We start from the raw sequence: 24389 nt of genomic DNA, 5'->3' as shown, positions 1-24389 counted from the left end.
TTGAATGGGATTAATTGGGACTGTTCCGCTAAACACGCTTGCAGCATGCTCTTATACACACCCCCAATGAAAGGCACACAAAGAGGGCTAGTAAAGAGACTGAGAGGGACGTTAAAAATTGATTTTTTGCCGGGGCCAGTGGACCGTCAGAATGAGGTAACTAAAGTTACACTGTTATTATAGTTTGACTATAAACTATATTTTAAGCTATATTTGACTCTCCAGCTCTGACACAGTGCTAAAATTAAGTGTGTCGATATGTTTGGCTATGTGAGACTATAGTTTGACTAAAATTATATTTTTTTGAAATAGGGTCATTCCATGTCAAATCAAAAGAGGTCTCCCGACTGACAATTTTGGATTTGCTTCATACTTTATTTAAATATGTCATTTTACCCAACAATCAGTGTGTTGTATCTTCATTAGTTTCTGAGATATGAACGCTTTAAAAAAGGGGTTGCGGCACTAATAAATGAGTCTGTCTAATCAACTGCAAAGTTCGATAAGTTATTACTTTCTAGCTATTCATTCTGCATGCTTGAAATTTTCAGGGATTGTTCTACACTATTAGATGTCTTAACCCTCTAAAATGGTTATCCTACAGTTGCATATTTGCCAAGTTATGGCCTGGTGAAAAATTGTGTTTAAAAAGTTCTTTCATGCTTTGGAGCCCACTATATTTTCACACTTAACCACATCAGATCTTTTAAATTTTTATATATAATACTCATGTTATAGTACTTTCTTAGTAACTAGGTGCATGTCTGAAAGAAATTAAAATTTCTGATTTTTGAGGCATTACAAATCAAAAAAATAATTTCACATCTGCATTTCAAGTGCATATTGCTCATGTATGACATATTCTATCCTAAAAGCAATCATACCACTAGAACAAGCATGTTTTAATTAGTAAATGCACAAACTATGAAGTTTGTATCGTGAACCAAACTATATTAAGTTATCAAACACACCATGTTTTACTACAAACAGACATTCTGCAAAAAACAGTTCTATAGTTTAACTAAGGACATGTCAGGAAAATAAAAGCTTCAAAGAAATAGTGTCTACTTTAAGAGTTTGAATAATACAATGATGTCCTTTTCCAAACCCAGTGGAAGTGTATACTTCCTACCAGTTGTAGTAAGTGGGGCATCAATGATCTTCAGGATGTGGACAAGCGAGACCCACTCATTTGTTCCAGTCATGCCAAATCATCTGCAGGTCAGCAGGGTGTCAGGCGACCCTAGTTTCATTTTGGATTTGACTAGGAATTGTCCACAACTGATGGAAACAAATTGCTGTGACATCAGGAGTCTGTCTTGCAGATACAACTCCTGTGAAATATACTGTATGCGTGTATGACCAAAAGTGGTGGATAGGCAACATTCAAAATCGGAGGAGTAACAAGATGTACAAGTAACATTTATGCATCCTAATGGTCCCTCTAAGACTTACGGTTGGCCCAAGAGAGGGGATATCTGTTGGGTCCCTCTTGTGCATATGACATGACATGACATGACATGGAATTACCCAGTAGGATTTATAAAGATGTCGGCCACATTCTCATTTGGCCAGAGGGGCTTCACTAGATAGAACTTTTTGTTTTCAATGCTTACGTTTGTTAACGTTAGCGAACTCCATTTCTAAGCTAACATTACCCAGTGTTGCACACTGTTGGCGCTGTAGGAGAGTGGAAGAGAGGAATTGAGGCAAGGCACTCGGGAGCAAGCATAAACGTCACATTCTTTTTTATTTTCGCAGAAAATTCGGCTGGAGTCCTATCAATAGAAATGAGTCCACAAGCTGTTATAGGCAACCAAGAAAGTTGGGGAAATTCTCATTATTTCAATTACGTAATCTGTTCAAAATTGGCAACAAAAAAACGATTAATACATGTAAATTGCTTCACATTCTTACCTATGGTACCTTCAAGGTGATTTACAAATACAGACCACTTAGCAGAAACACACAGAAGAAACACATACATATGCATGCCATGCAAAAACATAAGCACAAGCATGAGCACATAAACTCTTCCTGACTCCATCTTAAATCCTCATAGGAAAAAGAGTCATGACTAGAACAAAGATCACCCAGTCTGCAGTATGCTTTCTCACCCAAACATTTCAGAGTGGTCACCTTCCCTGAGCTGCACTGAGTCTTACTGTAATGAAACAGGAGGATTTAGGTCAAACCACAGAGAAATCCAGTAAACATAGAGAAGTACTATAAGATAAGATTTTAATGTCCAGTGACTTTAGAGATCAGGAAATACAGTGCAGAATACAGAAGGTTAAAATCTAGAAGAATATTTCTTATATACATAGGCTCCAACAGTTACTGAAGTGAATTTACACTCATCAAAGTCAATGTAGATATTTGACAGGTTGGAAGCACAGTAACTAAGTAAATTTAATTGGAAGGTTCTGACACTTATGTGAGTACTTCCACTTTGGGGCAAATATTTTTTTGTCCTATGCTACATTTCAGAGGGAGACATTGTACTTGATACTTCACTCTATGTCTAGCCCTGTTTGGGACAGTTTCTCTCACAACATAGGAGACTGTCCTGGATGGTTCTGGTAGAAAAGCTCAGGGAAGCAGCTGTGTGTTGCTCTTTATTGGAATTGGGGATGTCATACATTTGCCAAATGAACTTCAACCTTTAGATCTTTCCTCTTGTAAAACTAAAATATACCTTTTGAAAATGCTTCCAATAAAGCATAAATCTCCCCTTGTCAAAGTTTCATTCCAAATGTTGAATGGGCTGACTGTTGCCCTATGTAGTTGTTGGGGGGGGGGGGGGCAAACTACAATATGGAGGACCACAAGTATCATGAAAATAGTTTAAAAGCATTTCATGAATTGATATCTAATTGGACAATGACAACATAAATTAATGCTTTGCTAACTTTGCTTTTACACACACTGAAACTATGTAAAAGGAAGCAGAGGAGACAGAACCACCCCTCTGGTTTTTCTAAGTAAACACAGAGTTTAACCAAGTCGGATAGAGGCACAGCTACGCAGAGACCTGTTTAAGTGAGTTAAAACTTTTAGTTATGTGTGATTTTGTGGTGTTGTTATGTGCCTGCCCAGCCAAACAGCATTTAAATTGTTTTCCTGTGCGCAACAGCATAGTTATGTGCTAGCACATAGCTGATGCTAGCTACAGCATTTTGTTGGCAGAAAATCTAGGTAGCTAACTCTTCTGTTAAGCTAACAAACAGCTGTTTGCTAACGTTACTTGTTTATTATTATTGTCAGATTGTCATTGCATCTCTGTGAGTATTTGCAATTGCAAGGCTGTTTGAAATGTCTACATTTATGGTAAAAGCTTGTTAACCTATTTATCACATCTGTATTGGTTGGACTGCAAAGTCTCTCTTAAATCCAAATGTAACTTTAAGGATTCAAATTCAAAGGGGTATTTTGACAACATGTATTTTTGATTTATTAAGCTCCAGTATGGTCTTTGTGTTCACAAATGTATATACGACCAGCATTGTATGGGAATACAGACTACACAGCCTAAAGAAATGTTTTAGTTAATTTAATAAATACCCTGTATCCCTGTTTGATAGATGTGGGTCCTCCGAGGGTAACCTGAAGCATAAACTCACCCACACTGAGGGTCATCATCCACAACATGGACTACTGAGGCAATCTATGACTGCACCTAGATGACTTGGAGATAGCTAGGTTGAAACTGGCAACAGGTTAGCCGACATACAGTACAGTAATTTGGGCAGTGACACGTTAGTTATTTTTAGCTCTGTGGTCTATCTTATTAAATGTGAAATGAAACAATGACTGAAATTAAAGTACTGACCGGCTTGAGCAGCTTGTGTTCACATCCATACTGGGTGAACAGTGAAGCAATTGCAGCCTAATTTTTTACATATTCTGCCAATTTTAGCACAGTGCCGGAAGATGAGAATCTCAAACATACAGCCAATGCAGCCAGGGAGTTTTTTATAGCCCAGCACTGGGCTGGTCTTGACTGGCAGCTCAGTCCAGCTCATTCAAGCTGAGCAGGTATGTCACTCAATGAAAATTAGACCAAAAGCAAAATGTCAGTTTGCAGTTGAGGCCTGACAGAGCATCAACAGGGCAGATACCATGTATCTTCTGATGGCATAAATAAATTTTATTTTAAGTTATCAAATTAACTTTTGTCCACTAAAATTGGAGGACTGTAGCTTTAAAATAAAAACTAAAGCCACAATTCCTATGCTGTTCATCTGTAGATGTAAACACCCTCAAGTTAAAGAGGAAAGATTCACCTCAGACATGGTTATGACAATGAAGTTAAGTAATTTCAAAGCCAATCTGCCGAAGCACAGAGCAGTCACAACTAAACAAATAAAAAAGTGTTAACAGTCAAAATATTTTTCTTGCATAGTTGTAGCAGGGTTTATTACACTTCCCTTCTTAAACATTCGCTGATGAAAAGTTAGCATTACATATGAAGCTCTATTGGAGTCGATAATATCTTGGTAATTTTTTAGGAAGTTTTGCCAATATATTCCAGGTCTTCTTGCTGGCACCACCACACACAGGCCCGGTACATCTTCTTCACCTGTCACAGGCTGGCAAGATGTATTGGCACTCAGGCCTTCCGTGCCATATTTGTTCACTATTTGTGTACTAACAATTTAGTAAAACGGATTCACACTGAAGTTACCATCTTACTAAAACAAATTATAACCTTTACAAAATTTGAGAGGCACCAGAGATGGCAGCCGGCCTGTGAATCTGGCTTTCACAGTGAAACACGGTTTGCTCATGAGCGCAACAGACTAAGACACAAACAATGCTGGGATTTAAAATTTTTTAAAGTTTTTACTAAAAAATATAATTTATTATTAATAAACAATTGTAGAATTTGTGTTAATCTTGGAATCCATAAATAGCCTGACTTAATTCTTCAATAAGAAAGAATCCATCAATCCAGAGAATTTGAGTCCTAAGAATAATAAAAAGCTCTTATTTTTTGTCATTTAAATACATTTATTTATGTATAGATTGTAATGTACAAGAGTAAAGATGAGTTTGTTTATTAATGTAAAGTGCACACATTAAACATGTACAGTAGCTCATGCTGGTCCCATAAATGTATTGATTCTTCGCTCTAATAAACATTAGAGAAAATCCTTGTTCTGAAACATGTCCTTCACTGTCTTGTGAGGGAACTGTAGGTTATCAATTTACAGTCTAATGTTTTGGTCACAGGCAAGTCTTCTGAACACAAGAAACATGGCATTACTTAAAATATTAAAACCACATCTGAGTTTTTGTAGTGTTGTCATATTTGCTGATTGGCTATATTATATTGTTTTTATAAATCCCTTTTTAATTTGAACTATTTATTGATGGATTAATATTTCATTTGTAAATTATTTTTACATTTCCTCTTTTTTTTGCTCATTAAATATCAAACAATAAAATATGTTGTGATTTAGTCTAAATATTTATGGATTCATAAATTCATATATAAAATAATTTATTAATTTCTGTTTTTTATAGTTCAATTAAATATCAATTCATGTGGAGGACAAGAATTAAGTAAGACGTCTACGACCCCACTTTTCCACCACCTACAATGCTGTCCTTTCGTCCCTTCCCAGGAGATTGAACAACCAATCACATTTAGCTTCATTTGACTCCAAAAACTCCAACATCTGGTGTTTACACTTGGCCTCAGGTGACTCCAACGACTCTAACGACTGCTGTTACAACAGCCAGGAGCACTAATGAACGATATGACATCAACTGGGACTCCTTGCCAGTCAGTCACACCTGTAGAAGCCTCTTGTGTGAGAGGTGAAGTGTCCTCAGGTATCTACAACCAAGTCCAGATGCCCTGAGTCAACACTTCTTGGACTTCTCCATTATTGTGTTTGTGGTGCATACAGCAAAAATACAAATTTGTTGAACTTTGGGCTCAGCTGTGCTGACCTCTGTAAGCACAGTGAATGTCTAATGGCTACTGGTTGTAATAAGTGCCGTTTCTAAATGAAATTGCACAATAACAAATCATCATATATTGAAAACAGAAAAATTATTTGTAAGACAAAACATCAGCCATCAAATTCAGCTGCCAGGTTTGTAAAAAAACACAATTTGAGTCTGGAAAGTGAACTATAACTACTTTTAACAATGTTCCCCCTAGGTCTTTGTAAAAGTTATTTCCTCCTGTTAATGAGAACAGATTATAGTCAGTTATAAAACAAACAAACACTAACATTAAATATTTGCAAATTTTCTATTTGCCAGTGAGTTAGTTCCACAGGCTCCCACCAAGAATTGACACGTAAGTCAGAAAAAAGTGGAACCTAGAATGTGTAATTTTTCCACTATAACATGATGACAGCTTTTCGAATCAAAAAATTAAAAGCTTATAAAATATCACTGATGGAAAAATCCTGTGCAGCCAGAGTTTCAACCTTTAACCTATTTTAACCCTATTTGAGACAACCTTATAGGAGCATGGGATTCTTCAGTTGATCAGAAAATCCTGTAAAATAGCGATGCAAGGTATTTCATGTCACAGTTTATTTTACTTCTTATCTTCAGTTGTGTCAATTTTCACTACTTCATTACTTTAGTATCATCACTTTTGAGGTTTTCATTATTGTTCTATTTAATACCAGTTACATATTATTGTATCTTAGTTACCCATATTAACAAGACTAGGTCAAAACTTAGTATGTGGCTGGACCACGTATGGTCAATGTGCTAAAATGAGGACGTAGCTGAAAACTCTTGAGGAACTGCTGTAAACAACTACTTTCCATGTAAAGTAGCTAAAGCCTGCTGAAAAAGTAAATAAATGTTGCTCGATGACATAATACACTAAATAGCATAATCATGGCGTCATTGGATCTTATTTACATTCTGCCTAATGTCAGCCAGTTTCAGCCCTTTATTGTTTGATCCTCTACTCGGTCTGCGCTCATATATACAGTAATTTAATACAGCCATATAAAGCTATCCAAATACAGCTGTTTTCATTTAAATGGATTTCTGTTTCTGTTGTCAGACAACAGAACAACTATGAAAAAGTGACAAAAACATGGCCCATTAAGACTACATGTTAACCAGCAGTCACATCCAAGCTGCTGGTCTACACAGCTAAAATCTTTATTTTATAATGTTGACGTTGTCTGACAAAATCACCATACACATAAGTTAAAGACAATGGCTGTACTGTGTTTGTCTACATTTACTTGTCACTGAGAAAGTCAGTTAGAAGCTCATTCATGTCTGTGTCAGCTGCCATGCAGTCAACTGAATGAGACACATAGAGAGGTGTGCCTGAGGAGGGAAAGCCCAACCTTGTGCGGGGCAATACAAGCAAATCTCTTCTACAGAAAGTAGCTAAGGTTTGTTCAAAGAGTCGCTAGATTTGTTGATAGATTCTTTTTTGAAAGAAAATCGCTAAAGGGATCTGAAAAGTCAGTAAGTCAAACAACAAAGGCACTAAGTTAGCAACGCTGCCTGTAACCAGCCCTTGATGACATAATAGAAACTGTTCGTGTCAATTTATTTTGAAAGAGCAATGGCCAATGAGGAAACTCCAACACTTGGCCGGCCTACCAGTGGTGGAATGTTATGCGTCATTCAGGTGACCAATGGTGTAACTTCATCACTCACTCAGTCAGTCATTCATTCAGTAAGCCACATTTGTGTCTATAGGTCTGGCCCCACTGTTACAGTCCAGGCAAATACACATAATGCTTTTGAACAAAAATGTGTCAATGACCATTATCATAGTTAGTTTACCTGAAGGTTGTGGTGTTCTGGAGCTTAATGATCTGTGACAGGCTCAGGTTGATGGACATTAGGTTCTGCTGAAGATCCTGCTCAATGGAGGTCAGAGAGACAAAGAACGACTCCACATACCTGACAGACATACAGCAACACAGAAAGAATGTACAGTTGATGATGAGACTGCTCAAACTATAACCTGATGACAATATTTTTAAAACATTGGGATGAGACTGAAAGCTCCTTTAATTTCTTAAAATATAAAAAAAACCTAGCAACTAGTCTCTATATAAAGTACTGAAACTCCGAAAAGTTTTGTATATTGTGCTTTTGATAGGCTCTGACATGAGCTCAAAATCTAACTATAATATGCAAATGAAGCCCTTTAGTGCTGCATTCCACTTCCATAAAACTGATACCAATAATATTTAATTTAACTTAAAACATATAACATTGTGAAATTAAAAAATGATCCACTTGACTTTGTGTTATTGTCATCTCATGTAACACAACATTTAAATCTCAATTCACTAAAGTGTTGTCAAATAAAGCCATGTTCAGACAGAACAGCACTGCGTGAAAAAATGCAACTCATTTATTTAAATGGGACAACTCCATTAGCTTAGTGGGGATGCCAGCACAAACGGCTCCCCAAAAATCACCCAGGTTCATCTGGCAAAAAAACTTGAACCAGGCCTCAACTTCTGCCATGATGCAAAGTGATGTCATCTGCCAAGCTGCTGGCCACTCAAATACATGCAAGTGCACATTCCTGGTGGTTACTTTGTAATGTGAATGCTGCATTTCCACTGTTTACTTCATGATTTCTGCAACCAAAGATAAAATGATCGACATTGTCATAACTTTCCACACTAAAATTTTGTGTAAAAGTGTTATAAACCATTGTGCAGTGTTTTGAGGTCTGACAAACCTCAGACTCACAGATCTGTTACTGAAACTGGACTTCCTGGATGGTATATTAAATGTTTCATTACTTCCTGAAGAAAAAAATGGTAAATGGACTACACATATATCGCGCTTTTCTAGTCTTATCGACCCCTCAAAGCGCTTTACACCACTTCCACATTCACCCGTTCACACACACATTCATACAGTGCTCTTTTCTATACATACTGGGCTTTTTAAACACACACACACACAATGATACATCAGGGGCAATTTGGGGTTCAGTATCTTGCCCAAGGGACATGCGCCTGGAGGAGCCGGGGATCAAACCATTGACCTTGCAGTTAGTGAACAACCCGCTCTACCTCCTGAGCCACATCCACCCCAGTCACACCAACACAGTCCCCCGTAATATTTAATCCAGGGCTGCTTTCGGTTTGAATGTCCCACTAAACACTCACTGTCTGGCCTACTGGTAGCTCTCTACAGGGAAAATTTCTCTTCCACACACCAAAAGTAATGTGTTTTACATTTTAATGTTTTCGATCTATAGAAGAACCAGGGAGCTGATGACTAGCAAATAAATCAAAAAAAGAAAATAGTGTAGAATGCGCTCGCAAAAATTGAAAATCTTTTCTACCGGTATTTTTGTGAGTTTCATATTTATCGAGTCTGCTCTAGTGTCTCCAGGAAATAGCCATATTCAGAAACTCACTGCACTTTGGTTAAGTTACACAACTTTTGGTGTCTGTTAGTGTTAATAATTGTTTTGTATTTCGATTTAAATACTTTTATCATCTCCAGGTTATTTTGTATTTCTGCTGCTGACATGTTACAACATACATTTGAGTTGGTAGTTTTGTTTATATTTCAATATGTAGCATCAACACAATAATCACTTGATTTCATAATTTATTAAATATTTTGGAAGGATAATGAAACAGTTTTACTACCACTGGTTACTGCCTTTTCATGTTAGTGTGTCCTGAAATCTATGTCCTGTAAGGACCGCCACACCCTATACTCGGAATATTCGATACATTTAGAAATCCACGCCTGGTATATACTGAGATAAGATAACCTCCCAGCACTAATTGCCACCTGGAAAGACTCAAACTTCAATGAAAGAACAGCCAATGACATCTTATCTCAGTATCCCTCTTACTGATGGGCTAACAGATCTTCTGTAAATGTATACACCATAAACCAAATACCTGGAGGGAAGAAAAAATTGATAGAAAATGTTGCTATTCCTAGATGATTACCAGTATTGGGGCAAAGATGTAATGTTTGGCCTGAACATGGCAGCAGAGAAAAGGCCATGTTGTTGCCTGATTCAAAGTAGTTCAGTAACATGCACAGTAACTGGACATACATGCAATTTTAGCCAGGTCAATTAACATTAATCTCAAAGTGTAGCTGAGGCTATTCTGTCATGAACTGAAGGGTTCAATAAATGTTATAAGGATTTATCCTGTGGTGATCCATCTAAACATCTTGGTGATCCATCTAATAGTTGTTGAGATATTTCACTCTGGACAAATGTGCAGAAGCATAATACCAGAGGGCTGAGTTTTTAAAGCTGTCATAAACTTCTGAAAAATGCAGGAGAATCCAAATCAAGACAACAGGCTGAAAGAAAAGGGGGACATGGGCACAAATCTACAATAACATCATAGCATACAGATATGATAAAAAGTAAAAAAAGGAAAAGAAATCAAGAGATCTGAGTCACAGACAAGACCTTGAGTAACCAAGCTGCTTGCAGGCAGAGACCCCCAGCCAGTTGTTCCAGTCCTCTGAGCAGACTGTCCTCCATACTCCCCCTTTCTGGACCTGCAGCACTGAGCTTTTCCCACTCAGACGCACTGACAGACAGACAAAAAAATATACATGGATTTAAGTTGCTATTACTTGACATTTTTTGCCAAATGTTAAATTTGTAGGGTCAAGGTTTGATTACCAACCAGGCTAAGCAAGCAACTACCCAAAAAGCCATTAGTGCCTTATAAACTTAAATGGTAAGAGTCTTAGGGCAGCAGCTGTATTCCAATCCTTAGGCCCTGTCATATAGACGGGCTCTATGTCAAAATCTAGTTTCAATACCTTTAATATTTCAGTGGACTTATGCTTACATTGTGCATTTCTTAAATACATTTGGGTTTATCAAAAATGATTTCACACTAACTCACAGACAGCAAGCCTGGGTCAGGGTATTGCAGCATAGAAATACTGGATGGTTTCTTTGGCAAATTGGGCTGAAGAAAGGGGAGATGTGTTCAATACAGCTCATTTTTGCAGAGAGGCCCATTAGCAGGTTAATCTGGCTCTTTATACACATGATGTGTGTTTGTATATTTTTATTCATTGAAATACTATCACTAACATCCGTCCACCAGCTTATACATGTTTCTACTCCTGTACTCCTCCTAACTACACGCTGAGCTGCTGCTGGCAAGTTGTTGCTTTAAAAGTAAATTCTTTCAGCCTTTGTGTAGAAACCTATAGGCGTTTTGGCTGAATCCTTTACAGTAATCTTATTCTTAGAGTTTACAGTAGTATATAAAGTTTTTATACCTGATGAGCATGAGAGTAATATTGCATTATCCATGAATTATGGCCTTTGATATTTCTGGCTTTCGATTGGTTGAAAACTGTGGATTAACAGACAGTTTAACCAGACACCAATCTGTAGGTAAAGACAGCAACAGATGAGCCCCAGCTAAACAGCCAGGGTTATTTGTGTAACCACCAACGACAAAGGAAAAAAAGGATAAATAGCTTCTCAGTGAGAACCACACAAATTCAATTTTAAATGAGAATCTGTAAGTCCAAATCAGCTATTGGCAGGAAGGGAAATTGGATTTAAATAGAGGACCTAAATAATGTTGGCCAGTTAGCCTGAGTGCAAAGGGCATCTGCAAGTGGCCATTGATTGGAGTGGGATAGTAAAAAACATAGCATTGTTCCATGATTGTATAATGCAGGTGCCAAGCAAGATGTGAAGAGGAATATATAGTTTACATAATTTTGCATTTTTCATCTTTTCACATTTCTTCATTCCTTATGTCATTATTTGTGCATATTTAATTTTTTATTTAAATAATTTACTTTTGGTTAGTTTTCAGAGTGGCTTTGTGAGTTTAGGTTTAGTGTATATATATATTAACATAAGTTAAAGGGGTCATATAAATTAAAGGGATGGAATTTTTTGTAAACAAACAAAAATTACTGCATATTTAATTTACTCACCAAAACACATTGTGTATATGGATGTTATCTAATGTGTTGAATGCATTTGTGTTGAATGCATTTGCTTTCTGCAAAAACATTTGCAAAGCTAATTTTTATTAAAAGTTTGAACCACACAATACTCATCCATGTTTGCTTGCTGGTGTTTTTCTTTTCCTTTGTTGGTGCGTTGTTTGTATCTTTGAGCATTACTGCTACCTATAGATGAGTGGAATGGTGTGAAACCATTAGCTGGACTGTTTATTGTATCACCTGCATGCATTTGTGTCCTAATGTGCGAGCACAAGACAAAAAAAGTGGGGACCTGCTCATAAAAACAGTGTTCCGTAGTGCTACCAGAGGTCAAAAACTCTGCACGCAACTGTTAAGGAAAGTTATTATTTGGATTTGGTTTTACTTTTCAGTAGAAGTGGTGGTGCTTTCTTTCAGTGTATTATAAGCATGAGTATTGTGTTTTTCAGTAGTATGACTGCTATAGCAAGAACTACTTTTAATTCAGATCTATTAAATAAGTGCTCGCTTAGGTGGCACCACCTCCAAAGAGGAAATTGTACAGTGAATCCAATCAGTGTATTACCAGAAGCCGTGACTTCCCGATCCAATAGATCTCTGCTCTCTACTTCTAACAAACACACAGGCAACAACAAGGTCCGAATAAAAAAATACTTTTTTGACCATATAGGGCCTCAGCCCACTCAAAATGGTGGGTGAGGCTGCATGCTGTTCCTTTGTTCCAATGACAAAGAAGTGTCATTGAACTTGGTTTCCCAGGATCCTTCACCTTTTCACATCTGGGTGTGAAACAAGTAACAATCCACCGTGACGTCACCCATTGGTTTGTGTACTGCTGTTTTGAAGCCTCAAGTGTGGCATCAAGTTCTGTTACCTAGCTGTCTTAACAGTGTTAACAGTGACAGTGGGTTGTCAATGTCGATAAGTTATGGTTAAAAAATGAGAACGTTATTACAGTTGGCCTCTCGACTTATTTAACTAAGTTCATGTTACACCACAGAACACTATTGACTAAGTGCATTCTACGGTATTCTCCCAGTTAAATGAATGAATTACTGTTCAACGCATGGTTCAGTGTTAGGAGTGCGCATTAATATAAATGGTCTTTGATTGATGATGGATTTCAAAACATCTACTGGAATGATTTCTCTTAACACCGTAGTCTTACCACCCCTTTGCCCCCATGTTAGATGTTGCTGTAACAAATTGTAAATAGTTTTAAATATTAGAGTTCATAGTTCAAATAGTAGTTCTCAGTTATTATAGTTGATATACTTAATATCAAAGTGCTGTTCCAAGAGCATCACTTATTTAGAGAACGGTTGTTCCTGGGGCAAATTTACATTCAAATACTCAGATGCCTTTTTGTCCCTTTTAGAGTGACCTAAGTGAATAAAGAAATTGTTAAAATGAATATGTAGCTGTGCTCCGTGCTAATGGCGAACCGCAGTGAACTGAAAACGTATTACAAGCTAACAAACAGCATAACAGCCTGTGGAAAATGCCTATTCCACCAACAAATACAGAGAAATAACAGAAATTACAACACAACTGAACCATAACAATGTACGCGACTCGAATTCATTGGTGAATGACTCTTCTGGCCTCACTCGGGGTTGTCTCCAGACTGGCACCAGACCAGGCATGTCAATCAGACCAGGCAAGCTGCCTCTCTCTAAGGCCTAATATCTAATTAATTCTGAATTTATTTTCAGAGCAACCACCAGAACACTGATCAGTAGGAGTGAATTTAGCTAATGACACCATAATGACTTGTGGAAAAAATGTATTGACATAGTGTTTCATGAGAGAAGTTGATGCTTTTTGAATGGGAGCCACTGGAGCCAAAGATGTTTTGAGCCAGCCTCTAGCGGTCCTCATTGGTATGGCACTTTAAGGCACTTCTGCATTGGCTTCACTTTTCAGACCTGGAATCTCTACATCCATTTTTATATACAAGTCTATGGAGTGAAACCCACCCATTGACCCAACAATCAGCTACTACCTGATTTTGCAAGCAACAGAAGCCACGAAGCAGAATTAGCATCAACTGGCTAACTCTGTAAGGAGAACAAAGGAACAACCATAGATCTCTTCAGCAACACAGCAACACAGCCAGCACAACTGCAGCTCACTGGATTTAACAAAGCAGCATGCCGAAAGAACCTTTCTCCCTCCCTGGACTGGGTAAAGTTAACTGGGCCTAGCATAGCATAGCATAGCACGGCTAAGCACAGGACTGTTTAACTTTGTCAATGTATATGTATTGATTTGGTTAATGTATCCACTAAGTTGTTTTGTTATGATGTCTATTCAGAGTTAGGTTATTGGTTAGCCACACTGCTAAGTTTATGTTAGTATGTTTCACCCACGTATGCATAGTACATCCAGCAAATACTCAGTCTTGCATGTGACTAACTAACCTTTCCCTTAACTTGGTACCTTTAACCTACATGGATTGGCCTCAAACAAAGAAACACAGCAGCCATGTGGTCTCAGCAGCCATCTTTGAGTCTGCTATCTTGTTTATAGTTTGCATTAGTTGAGATAGCCAGCTTGCTTGTAGTTTCTTTTGTTGACCTTTCACATCGCCATTTTGAATCAGCTATTTTGACTCAGACATTGTGTCTTTACACTCACACACACAACACACACAACACACACACACACACACACACACACACACACACACACACACACACACACACACACACACACACACACACACACACACACACACACAACTGTATGTAGTACCATTCATTAGATTACATATTGTATGTTTTTACTTTTGTTTTGTTAAATAACTACTTTGTAATATACCCACTTGTCTATTTAATGTTGCACAAGAGTGAATGAGTGAATATTGCCAAACTGTACACTGCAGAACTCCAAATCCTTCAACTTTTACTAGCTACTGATATGGTAAATTTGGTTGTAGTTATTAAGTTAATTATTAATCAGAGACTATTATCTAATAACACAGGATAAATAAGATGACTGATATCAAGATGCAAAGTGGAGCAAAAGAACACTGTTAATCAATAGCTGATAAGTGAGCAATGTGATAAATTGGGCGATTGTGGGAGACAATATGTTTAGGCTATCTATTGTATGACTGCACTACTAACGGATACTGAGATGCCTGTGAATGAGATAATTAAAAGATCTTATCTCAACACCAACCCATCACTTTCCGATAGCGATTCAATGTAACTTCCAGTCTGGCCTGAAGAAGTAGCTCTACTCAGAGGGTGTATTATAACCACTTGTCTTGTAAATGCAATGAAGGCTGAAGTTCTTGGTAAGTGACCATCACCACCACCCGTTCCTGGCAAGAAACCACGTTCGGTGGCAGAGAAAACTTACAAATAGCACCTTTAAATAGCATTTTACAAATAGCACCCATTTTCAGTCATTTCACCCAAATCTTGGCTGACAAACTGGTGGACATTGTGCTTCGATTGAAACCCTCTTCCATCCAGCTGATGTCATGCCCTCTACATTTTTATTAGAGGTCTGACCTCTTAATGAATGGAGGAGACTGCTGGAGACTACTCTATTCTCACTGTATTAGACACAGGTGAAGCTTTTGATAGTGGATCATGGTATCCTGATAAACAGACTTCAGCATTGGGTTGGTATATCAGACAAGATTACAGTGGTTTCCAGCAAATCTGTCAGATTGTAAATTTTTTGTTTCAGTGGGTGACAGTGTCTCATCTCTGGCCCTGATGAGATGTGGAGTGCCCCAGGCTTCACTTTTAGGCCCTGTCTTACGCAGACATGGTGTTGCTTCATTGTTACAATGATGATACTCGGCTACATCTTCCCATAAAGCCCAATGACACCCCTGATCTGTCCTGTCTGATCGAATGTCGAGCAGATGTAAAAGCAATGCATGCAAGATTTCTTCAGGTGAACTTTTAAAAGACAGATGTTCTTGTCATTAGCCCAGAAAACCTGCATGCACAGATCAAGCCATATTTTGGTGTCATTGCTAAAAACCAAACCAGTAGTAAAAAAAAAAAAAAAAAAAAAAGTGTATTGTATTCTTTAATAATGGCCCCAATTTTGAATATGATATCAAACTAGTCCAATCCTGTTTTTATCATCTGAAATATTTCCAGGACTCGACCAGTTTTAAGTTTTAAAGATGCAGAAGTTGTTTTACATGCCTTTGTCTCCTCATGACTGGATTACTGCAATGGTCTTTGAACAGGGATCCAGAGATCAGAGAACAGACTGACTGACTGACCAACTAGTACAAACTTTAACTAAAACTGAGAAAAGAGAAACATTAATCCAATTTTAGCATCATTACACTGGCTACAGCTTTGTTTTTGGCTTGATTTTAAGATTTTATTGACTACTTTTAAGGCTCTTCATGGCCAGGCTCCAGATTATATTTCGGAGTTGCCTTCCACCACCAACCTGTGTGCAGCATTACATCCCCAGGCAAGAACCTGCTGGCTGTCCCTGTTTCTAGATTTAAAACTACAGGGGAACGTGTCTTTGCTGTTAGGGCACCTTAGCTCTGGAATGATCTACCTGAGGAGCTCAAATTTACCAAATCACTATCTTCTTTTAAATCACTTTCTTAAAACTCAGTTTTATTGGTTAACCTTTAAATAATTGTAATGTTTTTGTGTGACATCTTTTTATCTATATAAACTGCACTTTTAGAAAATCTCAAGTTCTTTAAAGCACTTTAACTTTTTTTTACCTTTTGATTTTTTTCCCATATCATTGCTTCTATTGTTTGTTGTGTATGAAGCACTTTGTAGAATTGCTTTTGAAAGGTGCTATACAAATTAACTGTATTCTGATACATACAGCTCTGGAAAAAAATAATTAAGAGACCACTGCAAAATTATCACTTTCTCTGATTTTACTATTTATAGGCATATGTTTGAGTAAAATTAACATTTTTTTTTCATTCTATAAACTATTGACAACATTTCTCCCAAATAAAAATATTGTCCTTTAGAGCATTTATTTGCAGAAAGTGACAAATGGTCAAAATAACAAAAAAGATGCAGTATTTTCAGAACACAAATAATGCAAAGAAAACAAGTTCATATTCATTTTTAAACAACACAATACTAATTTTTTAACTAAGGAAGAGTTCAGAAATCAATATTTGGTGGAATAACCCTGATTTTCAATTACAGCTTTCATGCATCTTGGCATGCTCTCCTCCAGTCTTTCACATTGCTGTTGGGTGACTTTATGCCATTCCTTGCGCAAAAATTCAAGCAGCTCAGCTTTGTTTGATGGCTTGTGACCATCCATCTTCCTCTTGATCACATTCCAGAGGTTTTCAATGGGTTTCTGGTCTGGAGATTGGGCTGACCATGACATTGTCTTGATCTGGTGGTCCTTCGTCCAACACCTTGATTGACCTAGCTGTGTGGCATGGAGCATTGTCCTGTTGGAAAAAACAATCTTCAGAGTTGGGGAACATTATCAGAGCAGAAGGAAGCAAGTTTTCTTCCAAGATAACCTTGTATGTGGCTTGATTCATGCGTCCTTCTGAAGCACCCCCAGATCATCACTGATCCTCCACCAAATTTCTCTGTGGGGGTCAGACACTGGCTTGTAGGCCTCTCCAGGTCTCTGTCTCACCATTAGATGACCAGGTGTTGGGCAAAGCTGAAAACTGGACTCAGAGAAGATGACCTTACTCCAGTCCTCTATGGTCCAACCCTTATAGTCTTTTGCAAACCTCAGCCTGGCTCTTCTTTGCTTCTCATTGATGAAAGGCTTTTTCCTAGCTTTACACGTCTTGAGCCCTTCTCCTAGGAGCCTTTTTTGTACTGTTCTCGCCGTGCACTTCACCCCAGCTGCCATTTGCGATTCTTTTTGTAGGTAACTTGATGTCATCCTACGGTTGCTGAGTGACTTTTTAATGAGTTGACTGTCATCCCGGTAAGTGGAGAGTCGTTTTCGCCCTCTGCCGGTCTCTAGCTTTGTTCTCTCCAATGTCTGCTGCATGACCTTGTTCTTATGACCCGCCGTCCCAAGCCATTTTAAGGATGGAAGCAACCTGATGCTCACTGTATCCCTCTGCCAGTAAAGCCGAAATTGAATGCTTCTTTTCGTCTTTCAAAACATTTCCTTTGGCATGGTCAATAGTTATTTTTGATTCCAATGACTTTTGAGGTACTACTAGCACTGTGTTTGCCATCCAGCTGGTCCTATTGCAAGAGGATAGTGATGACCACAGCAGGGGTCTTTATACTTTTCCTCGTTAAATAAGATTTGGTTCAGGTGATCACCTACTCAGTACATCATTCTAATTAATGAGGTGTACTTATGTTGGAATTCATTCAACAGACACTGGAATGGAATGGCTGTCATACATGTAGAGATGCTGATTTCAGAAAAATTTGCTGTGGTCTCTTAATTTTTTCCAGAGCTGTATATGTCAAAATCACATTGACATAAGTATTCAAACCCTTTGCAATGACACTTGAAATTTAGCGCAGGTGCCTCCCATTTCCCTTGATCATCTTTGAGATGTTTCAACACCATGATTGGAGTTCACCTGTGGTATATTCAATTGATTGGACATGATTTGTAAAGGCACACCTGTATATAAAAGTTCTCACAGCTGACAATGCATATCAGCCACAAGGTCGCAGGAACTGCCTGCAGAGCTCAGAGACAGGATTGTGATGAGGCACATATCTGGGGAAGGCTACAAAAAAAATTCTGCTGAATTCAATGTTCCCAAGAGCACAGTGGCCTTCACAATTTTTAAACTGAAGAAGTGTGGAACAACCAGGGCTCTTCCTAGAGCTGGCTGTCTGGCCAAACTGGGAGACACTTCTAGAAGGACAACCATCACTGCAACACACGACAATCTGCGCTTTATGACAGAGTGACCAGAGGTAAGACTCTCCTCACTCAAAGACATATGAAAGCTTACTTGGAGTCTGCAAAAAAGCACCTATAGGACTCTCAGAGTTTGAGAAACAAGAATCTAATGAAACCAAGATTGAAATGTTTGGCCTCAATTCAAGGTACAGGGAGGCTGGTCAGGGTTGAGGGAAAGCTGAACCGAGCAAAGTACAGAGATATTCTTGGTCCAGAGCACTCAGGAACTCAGACTGGGCCGAAGCTTCACCTTGCAACAGGACAATGATCCTAAGATGACCTAATGACCTAAGTCACTAAGGAGTGAGTAGGGACAACTCTGTGAATGTCCTTGAGTGGCCCAGCCAGAGCCCTGACTTGAGCCCAATCCAACATCTTTGGAGAGACCTGAAAATGGCTGTCCGATGGTCCCCATCCAAACTGAGAGATCTTGAGAGGATTGGTAGAGAAGAAGGGCAGAAACCCCCCCCAATCCAGGCTTGTGGTGTCATACCCAAGAAGACTTGAGGCTGTAATCTCTGCCAAAGGTGCTTGAACTAAATACTGAGTATATGGTCTGAATAATTATGGAAAAAAAGAATTTAAATGATTGTAGCATAAGGCTGCAACATAACAAAATGTGAAAAACAGAAGGGGTCTGAATACTTTCTGAATGCACTTTATGTACCTATGTTTATGTGTGTAAGTGTGTGTCTCACCACAGCCGAGCTCATCCTCTCCATTGTCACAGTGCACCTCTCCATCACACTGAGACGAGGAGCTGATGCACTGAGATGATGAACCACAATGAAATTTCCCCACACAGCTCAGACCCACTGTAGATACACACACACACACACACACACAGACAGAGAGGCAGATCAAACACCGATCAAATTATAAATTACTGATGATGTTTCCCAATAGTACAGTAATTTAAAAACCAACAAAGGACTAATTTCAAGTGCACTTCTTGGGTTTCATTGAGAGGCATTCATACGTAATGCTGCATGTCACACTATGGTATGTATAAGGAGATGAGAATGAAAATAAATGGAGGGGTCCTTTAAACTGATAACAGTGTAGGTGGACTGTAATATAGGAAGTTGCATTTTGCTCAGTTCTGCTGAGACCAACTTTAAGAACAATATGATAACGAAAACAATACTGTAGCATCTTCCGAGTAATGCTTCCCCTACTGTCTACCAAATTTGGTGTACACATCCAGTAAATCTGACAATAGGTGTCCCTCCGCAGTGTTGAAAAATATTGTAAAATCTGTTTGTTTTTTCATCTTAATGGGAACAAAATAGTGTCAATAGAAAGTGTCTTTTGACGCTAATCCCAAAATGTGTAGGATTTAAAATTCCCTTATTTGGTGCCATCCAGTGGTACCATCAAGAATTACAATGTTACACCCCATCCTACAATCCTTTATTTTGATATAATAAAAAATGAAAATGAATATCACCTCACGTCAACCTTTTGAAACATGTAGTGGTCGACCTGATAGAGAAAACACATCCATGCTGGTGACTGATTTGACCGGCAAAGGCTCACTGGTGAAGCTACGGTATTTTTCTTGTATATTTAATATACTTTTAGCTTCATTCCCATAATATAAGTAACAACCTTTATATTGTAGGAGTTGGAGCATTATAACATCAACAGTACACAAGGTGTTACACAAGTCAACAAACAATATCATTAATCTAAACCAAAATGATTCACACTGCACCACTGGCTTAAAAATCATGTATTATATATAATGTCAACTAATGCTAGATAAACTGAAACATCCTTTCAATGACTTGTTGAAACTATTCTGTGCCGTTCTCAGTTTCCAAGTCATACTGGCTCCATATGACTGTGGTTCCAAGGTGAGTCAGATGCTTAAAACCTTGTCAGCATGTGTATTCAGCAGCAGAAGCCAATCCATTCGATTTCAGCTGGGTGTTTGTTCAGATAATCATCTGATCTTCTTCTCACGTAAGCCGTGATCTACCATTGACCGTGACCATGCACCATTTGACACCAGTTGCTTCCCAATTGTTTTGGTGAGCACGGCCCGCTGCATCTCCAGGAATACAGATAGCGACTACTCTTAGAAAGTATTAGGATAGTGATATATTTTTCAGTGTTTTTACTCTACACAAGCACATTGGATTTAAATATAAACCATGAATATAACTTGAAGGTGAACAATGTAAGATTATTAGGTAGACGTATAGACTTTGGAACTTCACAATGTCCAATATTAAATATATATGTAAATAAATAAGTAATTCTGAAATAATCATGAATAATAAAAGTAAAATATATAAATTAACCCATTAATTGTGATTATGGAATAGCTTATAAAAACTCAACACTTGTCACCTTTCTTACCTTCATTTTTCAACAGTTTTTATTGGAATTCATTTTTATTTCATTATAACTATAGAGAGAAAGTGAAACTGGAACTTCCAGGTTCTGTTCCAAAAATAAGAGAACCTCATTCAAAGTCCCACTGACACTTCTAAGTACTTTAATAACGAAAAATTCAGCCTAGGAACAGAGCCTCTCTCAACAGCCTCTTGCGTGACTTGCTTGTTTAGATAAGGACAATAGTTTTTTATGCGTTTAGCTGCCTTTAAAAAACACCATTTCCCATTAGCCAAAGACTTTTACTAGCTAAACATCATCGCTATGCAGGAGATGCGAGTCCATGAGTGAGTTGAAGGGTAACAGCTACCTCAGAGTTTTCTGTAAGTTACTGTTGTATAACTATTTAAAATCATATAGAATATAGAACGTAAAGCTCGAGAACGTAAAATGCTGAATGAATTACAGAAGCTAGTGAAACAAAGGCTAGGCCGGATGTGACATCAGGCCATCTTTTCAAATGTCTGTTATTTTCCGACTAGTGTCAATTGTCATCTTTCAGCCAATCCCGTTCCCAGCCACGCAGCAGGCTCACCAACTTCAACCTAGCTAACTCCTGTTTGCTAGAGTAACTACTGAAAAGTTTCTCTGTGATTTTGCTCTATGCAGTTCTATAATCTTTAATATCACATTTCTGCAAATTTAATTTTAAATGAATCAGCTTGCTGCTCTGCTTGCTGCTTGCTGCCTGTCACCTTGATGCCTATTGTTAATCCTTGCTCACAAGTTAGCCAGTTATCTGGCTAGCCAGGTACCATGTGTATCCCTGTTTAAAAGGAACTCCACACTAAGTAATTATTTTGTTTTTCTGCACACATAAGTCTTGTTGCTCTATTATGTTAATACAGGTTATTTTTAGAACGATACAAATATTGTGTGTAAAACAAACGCCACCTTTTCTGCTCAAAACTAGCTTGTATGTGTCTTCTTGAAGTTGAAGTTGAAAGGTTAGTTAAGAATATTCTGTGGATCCTCCTCAGCCGTGACGAAATGACCAGGTACATAGCCGTAGCCTTGCTGGTTATTGCCGCCATGGAGGTTGTGTTCACACAACAATGAGCTCCTCACCGCCAAGGTCGATGCTGAGAATGAGTGACCACCATGATGATGTCTCTGTTGCGCTTGACTGATCTTGCTAATGTTACCAGTAGCTATATATGCAATGTTGCCAGATTGTACTGACAAAAATTAACCCAAGCAGAGTCTACAACCCGTCCAACACACTGTATGTATGAGAGGCATAAACTGGGGCTACAATCTGGTTAGCTATTTATATTTTGCATGTCAAACCCTCAAAGTAGACCCCAGAGTCTTGCCTATTATGTCACAGAAAGGGAGGGGGCCACAGAATTTAGCTAAGCAGAAACTTGAAATCCAACCAGACAAAAAAAGGCTACAAGCTAGGTTACTGCTGTGAAAAACAATACTGACTATTCTGATGTAGGATAACAGACCAGGCAACCAATAAGGTTTTTAGGCCAAACAGTGATGACCAAAGATCCAGACTGTCACATGAGCTTAATCCATCTGATTAAGTGTTTCACTTCTGAAGACCAGGCTGAATCCAAAAAACAGGTAACGATTGCATCAGATATTGATGGAGCAAAGGCAACCCATGTTACAGTGGTTCCAGTATTGGTCAGTGGACAAAGTTCACACATCACTTAGCTCCTCACCTCCAAAGCCGATGCCGAGAGTGAGCGTGAACACCATGATGAGGCATGAAGCGATTAGCAGCTCAAAGCGATGGGCCAGCAGTCTGTTCTTCCAGCTTTTCTTTAAGTCATCCTCTGTTGAGACAAAATAGTTATGAACATCTACAGTATTTAAACATTACACAATATGAGCTGCCAACAGTCTTTATATTTGTTACTATCCTGTATATGGCGCTTCAAGTCCATCCATCCCTACTGAAGACATAATCTATAAAAATGTCTCCAAAACACATTGTTTTGTTTTCTAAAAGGCTAAGTAATTTCCTAAAACAACTGTCCACTGTAGTTTTTAAATAAATGTTACTCAAACAGGAGGAAATACATTTGTTGAGGACCATTTTCAGTGGCGGACTAATCCACATCTTTTAACAAACCAAACTCTACTGAGGAGAGGATCACATCCACATTCAGGTTTTTTCTTGTAGTTAGATAGTACCGACAGTGTTCTTTTTGCTCGTCATGGTGATTCCTCAGGCTTTTGTCCCATTGATGAGTTTGTAACACCCCTCTAGTCTCTGTTTATTAAACTTCATTGTTTGCTTTTCCCTTGTCTTTTTCTGTTTTCTATCTATGCATGGCAAACTATAAACTTCTTCATTAATGATCAAACAGTCATTCACCTCTAATGAAAGCAGCTGTAAATCTGAATAAAAAATCCACAGAACTGTCTGGTTAGGTAAGGAAACTATTTTTCTCTTTGCAAACTGAAGAGGACTAAGGAACAAAACGATAAAGGCTGTTACGCATCACTTCATCTGGGACAGATGTAGTACTATTATTCCCATAACAAAGAGTAACACTCACATCATCTCACATTTTAAGATACCTTTGAGCATTAATCTCCATATCCCTTGTTTCATGCTCTACCATTGCCTCAATAACATCCCAGGGTCTCACCTTGGATAAATGGCTGCACCTTGGTGATTGGCATGGTTGGACTGGGTGCAGCTGGAGGTTGGGTTTCTTCAGGTTTTGCGGAATTATTCTCTGACTGGGGGTCAGCAGTAAAGCTGCCCAGGGGGCTGATGTTCAGTGTGTTGGGGATCTCGATAGTGGGGGGGTCTTCCTCCGTCACTGAGACCACCTCTATCCTGGAGAGGTCTGGTTGCTTAGGTCCCTCTGTCTTAAGTTCCTAAATGGGAGAATATACAGGAAAACGATTCATATATGACTCTAACATCTGTTGATAAGTGGCATCTGCTGAACAGTTTTTGATATCAGAGAGACAAGTTTGAAGACTTATGAGATGTATTTTGGATCAAACATTTTGCTAAAAAAAAAAGATATTTGCTGTGACTGAAAGACCAGTCTCTTGACTTAACTCAGTGATAAGGATGATGTTGAAGGGTTCAGCATAGTTACTTCCGCACTCTTGGAGTTGTCAACAGTGAAAACTACAATGTCAGAGTGCAATGGGGGGTTGATCAAGACTGTTGACAGAAAACC

The 24389-nt window shown here is 38.3% G+C and overlaps 1 protein-coding gene across 1 annotated transcript in view; it reads right to left on the bottom strand.

Annotated features, from left to right (window-relative positions):
- Nucleotides 1-23916, bottom strand: part of tmprss3a (transmembrane serine protease 3a) — a 33957-nt gene extending 10041 nt beyond the window's left edge. Inside the window, exons 1-6 of the mRNA XM_040148735.1 lie at nt 23841-23916; nt 22905-23018; nt 19524-19640; nt 10424-10547; nt 7789-7908; nt 2118-2164 (exon numbers count right to left, since the gene is read on the bottom strand). Coding sequence (XP_040004669.1) covers nt 2118-2164; nt 7789-7908; nt 10424-10547; nt 19524-19640; nt 22905-23018; nt 23841-23874 — 556 coding nt within the window. The 5' untranslated portion in view covers nt 23875-23916. The remainder of the gene's footprint in view (nt 1-2117; nt 2165-7788; nt 7909-10423; nt 10548-19523; nt 19641-22904; nt 23019-23840) is intronic.
- Nucleotides 23917-24389: the final 473 nt, after the last annotated feature.

This window comes from Xiphias gladius, chromosome 16 (genome assembly GCF_016859285.1).
Source record: "Xiphias gladius isolate SHS-SW01 ecotype Sanya breed wild chromosome 16, ASM1685928v1, whole genome shotgun sequence".
In the NCBI taxonomy this organism is placed as follows: domain Eukaryota; kingdom Metazoa; phylum Chordata; class Actinopteri; order Istiophoriformes; family Xiphiidae; genus Xiphias; species Xiphias gladius.
The sequence above is the reverse complement of the archived record's forward strand: the minus strand, read 5'-3'. Positions and strand labels throughout refer to the sequence as shown.